This window comes from Coregonus lavaretus (assembly GCF_964263955.1).
Source record: "Coregonus lavaretus genome assembly, chromosome: 12".
In the NCBI taxonomy this organism is placed as follows: Eukaryota; Metazoa; Chordata; class Actinopteri; order Salmoniformes; family Salmonidae; genus Coregonus; species Coregonus lavaretus.
The window spans coordinates 34,645,012-34,661,732 of record NC_139999.1 but is presented as its reverse complement, the minus strand read 5'-3'; the positions used below and the strand labels follow the sequence as shown (position 1 = coordinate 34,661,732).

General features: G+C 45.7%; 1 protein-coding gene across 1 annotated transcript; it reads right to left on the bottom strand.

Moving 5' to 3' along the window:
* Positions 1-1,878: 1,878 nt before the first annotated feature.
* Positions 1,879-16,319, bottom strand: LOC311137825 (tubulin monoglycylase TTLL3-like; the record flags this gene model as incomplete). Its single annotated transcript, XM_084172423.1, is given in 12 exon segments — positions 1,879-1,941; positions 1,944-2,624; positions 2,801-3,236; positions 3,408-3,651; positions 3,992-4,137; positions 4,335-4,752; positions 5,111-5,225; positions 5,410-5,538; positions 5,619-5,674; positions 6,219-6,390; positions 7,593-7,684; positions 16,304-16,319. Coding segments are annotated over 12 exon segments (2,568 nt in total).
* Between the last annotated feature and the right edge of the window lie 402 nt (positions 16,320-16,721).

The following is a 16,721-nucleotide window of genomic DNA, read 5'->3' as shown; positions in this document are numbered from 1 at the left end:
GACTCTCGGCCCTCCATGGAATGAGTTTTGACACCACTGCTCTACACCTATCCCTCTCACAGAACCAGACCAGAACCAGGAAACATTCATCACCAAACCAGAAGAGGCACGGAGGAAGGACCAAAGACCTACGCCTGGAGCGAGCATGCTGCAGGGGAGTGCCACCACTGACCCCCGGGTCTAGGGCTCCCTTGTGTGCCTGCTTGTTCCTCAGATTGTCCTTCCTCCCCTCCCCTCCACAGATCCAGCACCAGTCCCAGCACTTTTCCAGATCCCGGGTTCCAGTACCAGTCCTAGCACTAGACTACCAGACGAGGCGCAGAGGAGGAACAAGACCTTCACCCGGAGCGAGCAGGCCACAGGGGAGTCCTACCATTGACCTCTGGGTCTGGGGCTCCCTTGTGGGTCTACTTGCGCCTCAGGATGTCCTTCCTCTCCTCTACAGACCCAGATCCTGACCCAGCACCTGCAGCAGCCCCAGTTCTCGGTTCCCAGATCTCGGTTCCTGTTTTTCCCGGTCCCCAGTCCCAGCGCCAACCCCATGTCTCCAGTCCCGGTCCCAGCACCAGCACGGTTCCCAGTTTCCAGTCCCAGCACCAACCCTGGACACAGCAGCGGCCACCACAACTCTCACCCCATCCAACTGCTGCCAGCCCAGACCCCACCCCTTCCCCTCCCCAATGAAAAGAAATAGACAGACCGTCAACCACTCCACCAGACCAATCACTCAAGCTAAAAATTAAACTCAGACAGGCAAGATCTACTTTCAGCAAACATTGTCAAACAAAGAAACAAATGCACTGTACAGTTTGATGCTTTTTTTATTGTCTATTTTGATTTAATAACTGATGACTCCTGGCTGTCCCTAGTCCACCTGTTTGTATTGCTGTTCCAGTTTAAACTGTTCTTCCTGCGGTTAGGGAACCCTGACCTATTCACGAGGAAGTGCTACCTTGTCCCGGACCTGCTGTTTTCGACTCTCTCTCTCTCTCTACTGCACCTGCTGTCTCGACCTCTGAATGCTCGGCTATGAAAAGCCAACTGACATTTACTCCTGAGGTACTGACCTGCAGCACCCTCCACAACCACTGTGATTATTATTTGACCATGCTGGTCATCTATGAACATTTGAACATCTTGAAGAACAATCTGGCCTTAAATGGCCATGTACTCTTATAATCTCCACCCGGCACAGCCAGAAGAGGACTGGCCACCACTCAGAGCCTGGTTCCTCTAGGTTTCTTCCTAGGTTCCTGCCTTTCTAGGTAGTTTTTCCTAGCCACCGTGCTTCTACATCTGCATTGCTTGCTGTTTGGGGTTTTAGGCTGGGTTTCTGTATAGCACTTTGTGACATCTTCTGATGTAAAAAGGGCTTTATAAATACATTTGATTGAAATTTGATTGATTGGTTGCTTAGGATATATTGACTTGATATTTATTGTTTTTAACTTGAATGCCGTTTGAATTATGTATGATTTATGCATAACCAAATAAAGTTACCAATACAGGAAAAAGCCAGTTAACAAAAACATATCCTTAGAATCACTGATAGTGATATCTGCAGGCAGTGCTGTATGTGAAGTGCTGTAAGTGTAATCTAACACTGAATACAAGACACATTCACTTCACAGATGGAAAGTCTTTATTTCATGTTCCATTTCATTCTACTTTCAAGAAAAATATAAAAAGTGAGTAAGTAACACATGATGACAGTTCAAGAGATTGATTCACCCCTCCAAAGTCCCATCTGTCAAGAGGTGAGTACAGGATGACGTTGCCCATAGATGCTAAACCAGAGTCAGTTTTGTGTTTTCCCCTCTTATGTTTCAGATCAGGATTTACGTTGAGGATTTGGGACCTCCGCCGGCACAGCCCCCTTTATAGTTGGCTATGACCTGCCTGTGGAAGTGGGGGAGGAACTGGTGTATGCAGAGGCCAGGGTCAGAGGCCAGCGTTGGGCAGGGCCCAGAGAGGGGTCCAGTCAGTGGGCTGGGGCGCAGGCCAAAGACCTCCAGGGCTGGGATGGGGCCGTAGAGGGTGGGCAGGCCCCGGGTTGGAGCCTTGCGGGGGGGTCCCAGGGAGGACTGGGAGAGGAAGGGCCGGGCGGTACGGGGTCCTGGGGCAGGCTGGGGGTGGGGGTTAGGGTGAGAGGGGTGGGTGTCACCACCTAATGTGCCACAGGGGGTGCTAAGGGAATGGGATAGAGTCCTGGGAACCAGGCGGAGAGGCCAACTGCTGCCCAGACTCAGCCCCAGGCAACGAGCCCTCTTCTGGGGCTCGCTGTGGAGTGCCTGAGGGTGCTCTGGTGCCATTCTCCGAGACGACCTCAGTGTAGGGGAGGTGTGCTGGCGCCCCAGAGCTCCACCCTCTCCATCTCTTTTGGGGAACATATTCCCCCCTCCCCCTGATTGGTTATCTTTGCCTGAGAGGCGGCGGCATGGGGATGGTCTATTATTGGAGGGTTTGTCCTCTGCTTCTGGGGCTGATTGGTTGGTGCGGGTGTGTGTGGTGAGAGGGGGGTCAGGGATGACAGGGATTCTATGAGGGGGCAACCGGGGTCGTCTTAGTGGGGCCCCCTCCACCAGCAGGTTAACTCCCATGTACTGAGGGACTTCAACTGTAGCCTGGGAGAAGGAGGAAAATAGATATGTTCACACACTCCTGATGGGGGTTGAGTATTATTTGTGCTGTACAATACCTGGGAATGCTTGCATAGTCTGCATAGACTCATCATATGTGATCATCAAGCTTGTGTCCGAATGATCTGCATGTATGTCTATGCATATATCCTTGGCCTCACCTGTTTGTAGATGAGCTGAAAGCCCCCTGTATATGCACCAGGGTCCGCCCGTCGGTCCAGCACCACCCTGAGAGTATCCAGCTGCACGGCAGGGCAGAGGCGGGCGGTGACGGCTGTGGAGGGTGCCATGGTGGGGCTGGCGTTGATCTCCAGTAGCCAGGGCCTCAGGTCCCGACCCAGCATGAAGTCTGCCCCGTAGAGCTCAAAGCTGCCCCTGCGCCCCTCCACCAGGTCCTGGGCTGTCTGGAGGGCGTGGACCACTGCCCGCTGCATCCCAGGCACCACCAGCGCCCCCCACGATGCCCCCTGGCCCTGGGCACGCAGGAAGGCCCGGAACTGGGAGCACGACCACATGTTGTCCTCGGGCACCTCCGGGTGGCGCCATTGAGACGGCTGGAAGTCCTTCTGGATGGAGTTGTTGCACAGGTGGACCGAGCTGACGGAGGGATGGAGGCGGAGAGAGAAAGCAAGAAATGGACAGAATTTACTTTTTTGCTCAGTTCTGCTGCAAAATACCTCCTGATAAAGGAAAACTGATATGGATCAGGTGAATAAGCAAGTTCTCTCTCTTTCTTTCACACTCCTCTCCCCTCCCCTTCTCTCTTACCTATCCAGGGTCTGTGTGGAGTAGGGTTGGGTGGAGAAGCGCAGGTAGCACTCGCGGTAGAACCACACGGTCAGGGGGTTCCAGTCTGTGACCAGGAACCACTGGCGCAGGTCGAACTTGGTGGCATGGACCAACAGGGGGCGCTCCAGGTACTTCTGCACCACCCACTTACTGTCCTTGATTAGGGATGGGTCACTGTCCACCAGCCTAAGGATCTCCTCCAGGCGATTCATACACATTATACCTGGAGGGGAGTGGGAGGAGGAGAGAGAAGGAGGGAGAGGGCGATTGAGAGGGAGGGAGAAAGGGGGGAGAGAGAGACAAAAAGAGATTGGCAGATAAGATAGGAAAGAGGGACAAAGACAACGAGAGCGAGGAGTACAAGGAAAGAAAGCGAGGAAATGAGGGTGTAGGGGTAGACATGAATAAGATATGAAAGAGAAAGAGTTACAAAAACACATACGCATTAACATACACAGCAAACCCTATGACACACACCCAACTTGCCCCACACATCACATCAACGTGTCCCTCAGACACACACACACACACACACACACACACACAGACAGAGCCAGCCTCACCCCTGCCCCGTGACTTGGCCCCTGGTTTGATGATCCAGATGTTGTGGAGGCCATCTATGTCCAGCTGAGGACACACCTGTAGTCTATTCAACATGGCCTGACAACGCTCCACGTACACACCACTGCCCTCGATCCCCAGACCTTCACTACACACACAGACACACACACGCGCGCGCACACACACGCACGAGAGGGAGAAACACGGGGGGGGGGGGTCGTTCATATTGACATGAACCAAATACCTTAGTCCAGTGCCAGTATGTATCCTATGGGTTAGCTGAGCAAAGACAATGCATCTATGAATGACTAACTAATGACCCTTGACTACACACAACACACTCACTGGACGACCAGGTAGTAGTCATGCATGAACTTGGCCCACTGCTGTTCTGTGAGGGAGGGTGGCGTTTCTATGGTGACATCAATGTCACTGTGGTCCAAGCTGTTGAGAAACTCCTGGCATATGTGCAAAGCCCTGTCAATCATTCCTGGACCGACCAATCGAGTTGCTCTGCGTTTCCTAGGGCCTGGGGAAGACTTATTGGCTTGACATTGAGAATGGCACAATGTATTGCAGTTTATTGTGTGTGTGTGTGTGTGTGTGTGTGTGTGTGTGCAGTATATCACTCTGATACCCTCGGATTGTGACAAGTTCTGTTCCACCTTTTCTTCCTCTGCCTCTCCTTGCTCTCTTCCCTCTCTATCACTTCTTTCCACTATGTGCTGGAGCAGACTAGTGCATGCTGTCCTCCTGAAGTCTTCTAAAAAAGTGGAGGAGAGAGAGGGGGAGGGAGGGCGGGGGAAAGAAAGAAAGGATAATGAAAAATATTACTTTTCTCAATTAGACATTCCTAATAAATGTGTACTATACAGTAATGTTGACTGTGAATTGGGGATGGAGAGGTGCTTGCAGAAGGGCCTACAGGGAGAAATGGGTAGAAGTTCCCTCTATCCACTGATACAGGATCAGATACTGTTACATACCTTTAATGGTTAAGGTTAGAGACTTTGGGTTAAGGTCATCTGATCCTAAGGGAACCTACTACCTTGAGCTATCACAGGAAGAAAGACATGCATCTTGGGGTGCAGGACAGAGTGACAGTTAGAGAGTGGGCTGACCAATGAAGGCATGTTTCTCATCGTCTGCCCCGAGCCTGTAGCATCGTGGGAAGAATGTGTCTGGGTTTGCAGCATCAAACCACTGAAGGTTCCTCAAGTTCACACACAAACCCACCTGAGAGAAAGAGCGAGAGAGATTATTATTACTCATATTATGTATTCCTGAATAAAATAGAGTAAAATAGCGAAAAGAAGAGTAGGATAATAGAGAGAGGCACTACAGAGGCACTAGAATATAGCCTGAGTAGTCCCGTTATTTCCTTAAGTGAATTGAGTGCAATCTGTATTCAGACTGTGACCTTGGTGGTGAAAGTGCCCGACTTTGCGTAGTGATTGGTCATCTGGTCCTTCCGTAACGAGCGGCAGTCAATCTCGTCCCTCCGTGTCGTCCAGTAGAAGTATGTTGTTTCATTTCGCACCAGACGAGACTGGGGGAAGAAACGGTGAGTGAATGAGTGACAGGAAAGGGAAAAATCTAGCAATGACGCCATATCAAACAGCAGCTCACCATGAGGTCATACATGTCATCAGGGTCGTCCTCCCTCGCCCCCTCCACCACTCTGACTGAAAAAGAGAGAATAAAAATAAGTATGTAGAACATAGGAGGAGACATGGAAGAAGGTAGTTGCTCCTAACCACTGATACAGGATCAAATATTTTCTGATCCCCCTAATGGTTAAGGTTAGGTTTTTAGTAAGGTAATCTGATCCTATATTTGTGGTAGGGGTCAACTTCTACCTCGAGCGATGACAAGCTCTGTCCTGACAGGAGAGTGATGTGTGTGTTGTGACATGTCTTGGTTGATGTGGTGTAGTATGGGCTCAGGTTGTATCGTATTCTCAGGACTAGGAGCATCCTACCGGTGCTCCCATTACATTTACACTACAGCTATTAATCTAAATGCCCTATCCATACCATTAGCAGGGATTCTGCTTTACCTTATACTGTATGAGTAGGCTCAAACTTAAAACTGTTGAAGTCTCTCTTACAGCCTTTGAGGACTACAGAATACCTCACAAGAGCTAGTTTCTTCCTTGCCACTGTCCGATTGTGGGTTGACAAATGTATTCAAACCTAATGCTTGCCCAACGAAGAGCTTCCGTCTTACCGTTGTCATCATTACTGTCATCCCCATCCCCACCATCCTCTTCCTCATCACCATGACAATGGCCTGCTGGTGTTGGTGCGGGGCGTGGCAGGCGACGCTCCACCCAACCTCTGGCCCGCAAGGCAGCACGGATCACAGGATAGGGGCCCTGTACAGAGAACACCCTCCGCAGCTGAGAGAGAGAGAGAGAGAGAGAGAGAGAGAGAGAGAGAGAGAGAGAGAGAGAGAGAGAGAGGGTAGGAAAGTGTCTTTAGGTCAGCAGCCCTGGTCCAGGAGAGCTGCAGTGTGTGCAGGCTTGTTCCTCCAGTCTTTGGATCAGGTGTGAATCAGGTGCGTTAGTGCTGGGCTGGAGCCAAACCCTGCACACCCTGTCGCTCTCCACTATGGCCAGGGTTGGTAACCACTGCTGTAGGTAATGTGTTGGTTGTGATGTGTCTGCTGTAGGCCCAGACAGTGGTTGTGTGGCGAGAGAGAGAGAGAGAAAGAGACCAGGGGCGTCATGCACCCCAAAAATCTAAAGGGGCCTGCCGACCGTAAGTTGTAGAATTTCAAATTTTTCAAACACCTGAAACAGCCTTTTCCTGCAATCCAGAGCCATAATCATTATGCTTAATTCTATGTAAAAAATATGTATATTTTTCTGCATATCTAAGCATGCCTCATCTTGAGTTGTCTGTATCCTCCTGACTGGTGGTTAATTTTTTATTAAAGAAACTAAATATGCTTCTCTGCTAAAATCTGGGTAAAAGATGGAAAGGAATGTGAGTCTTACTCAATACAGTTAGTTTGCCAGCAGCATACCACCCTGCATCCCACTGCTGGCTTGCCTTTGAAGATAAGCAGGACTGCTCGTGGTCTGTCCCTGGATGGGAAACCAGATGCTGCTGGAAATGGTGTTGGAGGGCCAGTAGGAGGTGCTCTTTCCTCTGGTCTAATGCCCCAGGGCAGTGATTGGGGACATTGCCCCTGTGTAAGGTGCCGTCTTTTGGATGGGACGTTAAACAGGTGTCCTGACTCTCTGTGGTCACTAAAGATCCCATGGCACTTATCGTAAGAGTAGGGGTGTTAATCCCATTGTCCAGGCAAAATTTCCTATATGGCCACCTAATCATCCCCAGCTTCCAATTGTCTCATTCCTCCTCTACCCTGTAACTATTCCCCAGGTCATTGCTGTAAATGAGAATGTGTTCTTAGTCACCTTACCTGGTAAAATGCATGCCAGCTAAGATAGTTAGACAAACTAGCTACTCTAACTTGATTGATAGCCTGAAATAGCTAGTTGGGAGATTGGGAACCTATCTGGGCTGGCTAAAGCCAACTTTGTTCCCCTGTGCCCCCTATGGGTAAGATGCCTCAGAGAGACTACTGTCTTACCTGGACAGCCTTCTCCACCAGAGCCTTGGCAGTCTTCAGCCTGTCTGGGTTTATCACCGGCAGGTTAAACAGACTGCGACGCACCCTCCCCTCTATGGGGGAAAACAGGCATACATTTAGTATACAGTATGGTGTCAGTGGCATACCGCAGTTTCGTGGGGCCCCCCGCAAGGTCTGAGAAAAATTTTTGCTGTTTTAAACCTAATTTCCTGCAATTCAACACATATTGCCATGGGGCAGAGAGAAATATGTGCAGTTTTATAGCTCATCTCATGCTATTCTACACATTTTGCAATGAGGCTGAGAGAATTTAGCATTTTTAAAGATAATTTCCAGCTATTCTACACATGCATATGAGTGTGAGTATGAATGTGTTTAAAGTTCCAAATTGTAATTATCACGTGCACAAGTACAGTCAAATGCCTTTCTTGCTTGCTCTTTCCCAACAATGCAGTAATCAATATCAGTAGTACTGTAAAAAAAAGTATAAAAAGTCAAGTAGAACAAAAACACACGAGAAATAGAAATAAAAAGAACACGAGAAAGTAAGTAAGCTATATACAGGGTCAGTTCCAGGGTCAGTGCCAATACCATATTTACAATGTGCAGGGATACTGGAGTGGTAGGGTTAGATATGTATAGGGGTAAGGTGACTAGGCATCAGGATATACTTTATGATAAACAGAGTAGCAGCAGCATATATGATAATTGTAGGTGAGTTTGTACGTGCGTGTGTGTAGAGTCAGTATGAATGTGTGTGCGTGTTATGTGTGAGCAAATTAGGTGTGTGTGTGTGTCAGTGTGAGTGAGTGAGTATGTAGAGTGTGCATAGAGTGAGTGTGTGAGTGTGCATAGAGTGAGTGTGTGAGTGTGCATAGAGACAGTGCAATAATAAAATAGAAGGTTCAATGCAGATAGTCCGTGTAGCCATTTTGTTAGCTAGTTAGCAGTCTTATGACTTGGGGATAGAAACTGTTCAGGAGCCTGTTGGTGTCAGATTTGTTGCTCCAGTACCGCTTGCCGTGCAGAAGCAGAGAGAGCACTCTATGGCTTGGGTGGCTGGAGTCTTTAAAGGTCCTGAACAGTCATTCTGAATAGTAGTGATGGGAAACCGAGGCTTTCTGAAGACTTCAGCGCTTTCACCAAATTGTGCCAAAAAACGGTTCATTACTCAGAGCTTCATTATCTGTTCACAATGCACATTAGTGACATCTGCTGGTCAGCAATAAATAGCAGCGAGTGATTATCAGAGACGTAATTTTTTCTCCACTGTTTTCATCAAAGCTCTGTGGCACAGCGGTAAATCGTTGGCTTTAGTAGCTATAATCTGTTGGAATACCAGGTCTACATCATGCTTCCCTTTGCCTTCAAGTTGACTCTTTTTCAAAAACTACATCTATGGCATTATTTAGAATGCTTAAGAGAAGCTTATTTATACTAAATCAAATACATTATTTGAACAACAGTGCAGAAAGCGTGGTTTCAATTTTTTTTAAAAATCTAAATAGTGTGCCTTCAACAGGATTTAGACTTCATACCCTCACATCCCTAAATGCTAAGCTACCAGTCAGTTGAAAATGTACATTCAAAATCCTAACTATATTTGTAAGTATGATGTCCAGTAGAGGTCGGTGTTTGAAAGCAGCTTGGAATCGAAGAAAGCACTGGAACCACGGCGAAATCAGTGGGATCTCGCATTATGCAACACATGGTTTGAAAAAGTACGTGATCAAACGAAGCTTCGGACATCATTGATGACATACTTCTGATAAAGTAATACATGTATCGGAAACACTGCTTCGAAGTTCGCTGCTTAAAGATTTCAACGCATGCCTCAGAGCTCTGGTATCAAACATAACATCACTATTGAAAAGTACTTTTTCTCTCATGGCTAAGAACCAGGAAGTTTGAAAAGACAGGCTGAGTGGGCGGGGAGCTTATATTCATGAGCTCGTCTTGACTAACAGCTCTTTGAAATGACTCTGTCAAGCAACTTGGATGCAGTGAGCAGTGTTGCAATAAAAGAATCAAGGAAATTTGGTGATACACAAAGCAACTCAAACATGGAAATTGACCAATTATATAATTTTTTTTATATACATCTCCCATTTGGCGTCTCTTGTGATGCAGTTCACTGGCAGATGTGTTGACTTGACAACTGTGTCAGAGTTTTGAATGACAAAACAATTAATACAATACATTTGCAAGTAGCCAGCCCAAACAACAACAATTTGATATGTTGTTGTTTTCTACCTTAGTAGCATACCCTACTCCATCACTAAGTCAGTACAGGGGGCCACCAGGCAGTCAGTGGGGAAGCATACCAAAACCTGTGAACAGGCCCTCACGATTTGCTAGAGGCCCTCATCCAAATCTGCAAAGAAATTATCAGACCTCCCCAATAACCCATCACCATGACCCTGACAACACACTCCGAACAGAAGGACTTTCCTCAGACGGCTTTTCATGGTTACCTCCCCACGAGGGAATCCATTCATAGATGGCACAAGGTACGTACAGAGAACTGCCCTCATGGAGGCACTCACACCAAATACATGTACCAACTGTTTGTGAGTGTGCCGAGGCCATGCAGATCTGGGCAGTGTTTGTTCCCACTAGCGTCCAGTCTTGCCGCCACATCGCTCCTCCTTCAGCACCTGCCCAGGCCGATGGAAATACCACCCCCCTTCTCCCTCTCCATCTCTCTCCCCTTTCCTCGCTCTACACCTATCCCTCTCACAGAACCAGACCAGAACCAGGAGCCATTCTTCACCACACCAGAAGAGGCGCAGAGGAAGGACCAAATCTCCAATTACTGACCTCCGGGTCTTGGGCTCATTTGTGTGTCTGCTGGCTCCTCAGGATGTCCTTCTTCCCCTGTACAGAACCAGATCCCGACCCAGCACCAACCCAGTACCCATTTTGCAGCACAAGCCCCAGTACCAGACCACCAGATGAGGTGTGGAGGAGGGACCAAAGATCAGACCTTCACCCGGAGCGAGCAGGCCACAGGGAAGTACCACCATTGACCTCTGGATCTAGGGCTCCCTTGCGTGTCTGCTGGCTCCCCAGGTTGTCTTTCCTCCCCTCTACAAACCCAGATCCCAACCCAGCACCTGCAGCAGCCCTGGTTCCCGGTGTCTAGTCCCAACACCAGACCCAGCATCAACCCATGGTATTCAGTCCCGGCCCCAGCACCAGCACGGATCCCAGTTTCCATTCCCAGCACCAACCCCTCTAGTAGCATAGCCTCCGATTCGGATGACCATTTCCCAAACAGAGAACGTCACGGGTACTTCCTGTTTGAGCTTCTGCTTGTACAGTATAGAGTCATGATCTGATTTGCCGAAAGGGGGGACGAGGGAGGGCCTTGGTATGCTTGCTTGTGGGTAGAGTAACAGTTTATCGCCCCTAGTGACGAAAGAGACATGTCGATGGAAGTTGGGCATTACGTGTCTTAATGAAGTGGAATTAAAATCACTGGCAACAAGAAAAGCAGCCTCCGGGTGCATGGTTTCCCACTTGTATAGCCTCATACAGTTCGTTAAGTGTCAGCTTTTTTTTTTTCTTGTCCTGAGGTGGAATATATACAGCAGTCACGATAACAGATGAAAGCTCTCTGGAGAGGTAGAAGGGTCAGCATTTGACCATCAGGTATTCCAAGACGGGTGAACAATGGGTCGAGACTTCCACTGTGCTAGAGTCAGCACACTATTTTCTTTTGCTGAAGAGGTATACACCTTGTTATCGTATCTTGAGTAACTTATTTTGGCCTGGTCTGACACAGGATGTTGTGGCTTAGTGTAAATCCTGTTGCGTTTGCCAGTGGACGGGTAAACCTAACCAAGCTGTGCCGGTTGCACCTTTGCAGCCTATTCCTGCTTTGGACTAACCTTTCAGCAGAGTTCTGGTGGATTGTGTTGGTCCTTTGCCCAAAGCAAAGAATGGTAACCAGTTTCTCTTAACCATCATGTGCGCTGCCACTCGTTTCCCAAAGGCCATTCCACTGAGGAAAATCACGAGAGGAAAGTTACTACGGATATTGCAGGAGTTTCCCCTTGAAATCAGACATGTTCGGGGTAAGGACAACTTGGTTGCTGATTGGCTTTCAAGGGTGGGCAGTCAATTGGTTTTGTGTTTTGCGTTTAGCCAGTGTGTTGCCCTGCCTCACAATTTAGTTTGACTGCACGTTTTGTTGTTTTGGAATTAGTTTTGGTTGCACTCATTCCAAGGGGACGAGAGTTATAGAAGCGTTTGTGAGTTTTTCAAAACTTGTGAGTTTTAGGCAACTATTAAAATAATATACAAAAATATATATATATTATTTTTAAAGTGTTTATTTTATATTTAAATGTTGACAGCCAGTAGACACCATGTTTACATTGGAGAAGGTGACGCATTTAATTAGCAACGCATTTAATTGATTATCTTGTGCAATCGAAGTTGTTTTCTGTTGGTGATGAGCAAACTTGTCCAACAAAAATATAGGAAGGTGTTACAGGTTTTGGTTTTTCCATTTATGTTTTGAGCTTGGACTTTAGCACGTAAGGCGCCTCAATAGGTATTACCTTGTTAGTCAGTATGTGTTACACCTGTGCTGGTTGCCATCACATTAGTGGGAAGGTGTTTCCCCTGTGCTGGCCCAGGTACTATTTAAGAGTGGCTTGCCCAGCGCTCCAGTTGTCTTGATAGATGCAGATGGTTAATACCTTTAGTTGGCTCTCCCTATTTTGATTTCTAGACAAATAATTTTTTATCTGATCTTCCCTGTTTTCTTTTTGCTCCACTTTTTGGTTTGCTTCCTGTCCAAGTTTGGTGTGGGTTTTTATTTTGTTTGCTTCTTCTTGGGCAAATTTAGTGGGTGTTCATGGTGGGTGTCTTTTAGGTTCCAGTTGTTGTTGCGAGTCAACTTTCCGTGGACACCCCCATGAGTGTCTTTCAGAACCCCTCCTAAAACCCCACCTGTTTTGTTTTGGTTGTTGGTCAGTGACTCTTTGTTAGTTCCCCCTTCTGTTTGAGCGACATTATTATTATTTTTTGCTGGGGAATGTAACACCCTCCCTCTCTAGATTTCCCTGACTCCAATGTCCTGTCTACTCAGTGAATGGAGAATCCATTGAGTTGGATAGCCATGGGGGGTATCTTGTACAAAAACCACACTGTAAAAAATGTCCTTTAATTTTTACAGTAAATTACTGGCGACACAGAAGCCAGTGAATTACTGTAGATTTACAGGACCTTTACTGTAACACAAATCTACAGCATATTACTGGAACACCTGACAGTAACATGCTGTATTTCTAGAATTTACAGTGCATTACGGGAAGCACAGTGGTTAGTAAACTGCTGCAGATTTACAGTGCAGGAAGCTAGTACCATCAACAGGCAGTATTTTTGGTTCATGTATTTGATATAGGTATTTCAATACTTCCAATACCTATTTTGACATCTGCATTTCACTGACCTGAACTAAAATTCACGTAGCCTATTTTGTATTGTCTAATACAACTACAGTGCATTCGTAAAGTATTCAGACCCCTTCACTTTTTCCACATTTTGTTACGTTACAGCCTAATTCTAAAATCGATTAAATAGTTTTTTTCCCTCATCAATCTACACACAATACCCTATAATGACAAAGCAAAAACAGGTTTTTAGAAATGTTTGCACATTTATTTAAAAAATATATATATAAATATCACATTTACATACACAACAGTCAAAAGTTTGGACACACCTATTCATTCAAAGGTTTTTCTTTATTTAGACTATTTCTTACATTGTAGAATAATAGTGAATAGCCACCCTTTGCCTTGATGACAGTTTTGCATGAGGTAGTCACCTGGAATGCATTTCAATTAACAGGTGTGCCTTCTTAAAAAAAATGTATTTCCTTCTTAATGCGTTTGAGCCAATCAGTTGTGTTGTGACAAGGTAGGGGGGTATACAGAAGATAGCCCTATTTGGTAAATGACCAAGTCCATATTATGGCAAAACAGCTCAAATAAGCAAAGAGAAACGACAGTCCATCATTACTTTAAGACATGAAGGTCAGTCAATCCGGAAAATGTAAAGAACTTTGAATGTTTCATCAAGTGCAGTCGCAAAAACCATCAAGCGCTATGATGAAACTGGCTCTCATGAGGACTGCCACAGGAATGGAAAACCCAGAGTTACCTCTGCTGCAGAGGATAAGTTCATTAGAGTTACCAGCCTCAGAAATTGCAGCCCAAATAAATGCTTCACAGAGTTCAAGTAACAGACACATCTCAACATCAACTGTTCAGAGGGGACTGTGTGAATCAGGCCTTCATGGTCGAATTGCTGCAAAGAAACCACTACTAAAGGACACCAATAAGAAGAAGAGACTTGCTTGGGCCAAGAAAGACGAGCAAGGGACATTAGACCAGTGGAAATGTGTCCTTTGGTCTGGAGTCCAAATTTGAGATTTTTGGTTCCAACCTTCGTGTCTTTGTGAGACGCGGTGTGGGTGAACGGATGATCTCCACATGTGTATTTCCCACCGTAAAGCATGGAGGAAGAGGTGTTATGGTGTGGTGGTGCTTTGCTGGTGACACCGTCTGTGATTTATTTCGAATTCAAGGCATACTTAACCAGGATGGCTACCACAGCATTCTGCAGCGATACACCATCCCATCTGGTTTGGGCTTAGTGGAACTGTCATTTGTTTTTCAACAAGACAATGACCCAACACACCTCCAGGCTGTGTAAGGGCTATTTTACTAAGAAGGAGAGTGATGTAGTGCTGCATATGATGACCTGGCCTCCACAATCCCCCAACCTCAACCCAATTGAGATGGTTTGGGATGAGACGCACGGCAGAGTCAAGGAAAAGCAGGCAACAAGTGCTCAGCATATGTGGGAACTTGAATTTACCACAGGTGGACTCCAATCAAGTTGTACAAACATCTCAAGGATGATCAATGGAAACAGGATGCACCTGAGCTCAATTTCGAGTCTCATAGCAAAGGGTCTGAATACTTATATAAATAACTGAAGAAAAAAAAATGCCCCAAATTCAAAAAAACTGTTTTCGCTTTGTTATTATGGGATACTGTGTGTAGATTGATGAGGAAAAATTGTCATTTAATCCATTTTAGAATAAAACTGCAACGTAACAAAATGTGGAAAAAGGGAAATAGTCTGAATATTTTCCAAATGCACTGTATATACTTGCAACTATGGCGCTTAACTACAACATTCTCGGTAACGGTAACATAATCTTTTTACTTGCTATGACTGTGGTACATTCTTATTTACCTTAATTTAATACACTGACTGTAAGTACCTCTGGAAAAGAGCGTCTGCTAAATGACCAAAATGTAAATGTAAAAATTAACAATTGCAAAGCACACTCCTAGGTATTATTCTAATGAGCTCCGCCCCCAAACAAGGTCACATTTTTATCAAAATACAAATAGTTTTAGACTAATACCCAGCAGTGTGCTTTGCAAATGTTCATTTTTACATTTACATTTTGGTAATTTAGCAGACGCTCTTGTCCAGAGCGAATTACAGTCAGTGCATTCATCTAAGGTTGATTTTTTAAAAACATACCATCAGCTTCTTTTAAGTTACTGTAAAATGCAGAGCAATGACATAGTACAATACTGTAAAACGAGCCTACTGTACTGTGAGAGTAAATTCTACTTTAATCATGTTGGTAATTACATGGAATTACTGCAAGCAGGTTGGGTGCTAGGTATTTATATAGTACAGCATATTTATGATTATTTGGTGTTTAATATCACTTGGACTTTTAGAGGCCTAAACAAATGCTTCCAAACTGGCTGTGATTACAGGACAAAACAGATCAAAAGGACGTGTCTTAATATTCAGCCATTAGCGGGTTTAAAACTTTTCCACAATGCACCAGAATTTACACTGCAGTAAATATACAGCAAAACATCAATACACTACTTTATTGTTAAATTGTATTGTAAAATTACAGCAATTGCTGTAATTTTACAACAGTGTAGCGGAACGCCATTGATCCCCCATTGCTCTTTACAGCAGTGGTTCCCAACCAGGGGTACTAGGACCCCTGGGGGTACTTGGCCTATCCACAGGGGGTACTTGAGAAGACTTATGAGACCATAGGCCTACAGGTAAAATGTACATGATAGGGTACTTCAGGGGTACTCCGGGCAGAGCAAAATTCAGTTGGTGGTTCAGTAACCAAAAAAACTTGGGAACCACTGCTTTACAATACTGTACTGTAATTTACAATTACAGTAGCTATCTGTAAAAGTTTTGCTGTAAATTTACAGCAATTTGTTACAGTGCATGTTTCAGATAAGCAGAGAATATTGCAGTTACGAGAATACCGTTGATAGCAAATCCGCGATGGGAGGTCATCCTTTTTATTATCAATAGACTGTACATTGGCCGGTTTCCCTTCGCCTCTTTTTCACCAGCGTCTCCTCTTGGATAGCCTGAAAATTGGGACAGAATTACATAAAGAGCCCAGGGCAGAGTCGAAGTCGAAGCTGGAATTGAGGTTAGTAGCGATTGATCTGATGTTCAAAAGTTGTTGTTGATCATAAGAAATGATAGCGGATACATTTCGTGCAAAAAAAGTAAAGATAAACACCAAAAGAATAACAAAATAGCAAAGTTGGGTCGGAGCTCGCAAGATGGCAGCCATACAGTATGCTGCCATCATCGTGTTTGTGTGTGTGTGTTCTTACGAGGCATGTGCTGCATGTGCTGCATGACGCTCTCAGGGTGGCCTGAAATCTGTCCCTCTGGTGTCCCCTTCTCTCTGGTCATCTAAGGAGAGAATAGATCATCATCATGCTGTAGTCAGCCTACTATCAGCCAATAGGTTTGGACCTTTATGGCACAGGCAACCGCAAGCTCTGCTCCAACCGTTACTCCTAAATGTTGATTTTTCAGTGTAACATTTCTAGTGTTGATTCAGGTGTTAAATTAACTCTGTAAGTGCTAAATTAACACTTGTTGGTGTAAATGAACCCAAGTGTTGGTGTTAATAACCAGTGTTAAACCAAAACCACGGCCATCATTATCATATTTCCCAGCATGCCCTATTGCAGATTGATTTTTTGAATTGTTTTTGCATTGATTGATGAATTAATCTTATGCTAC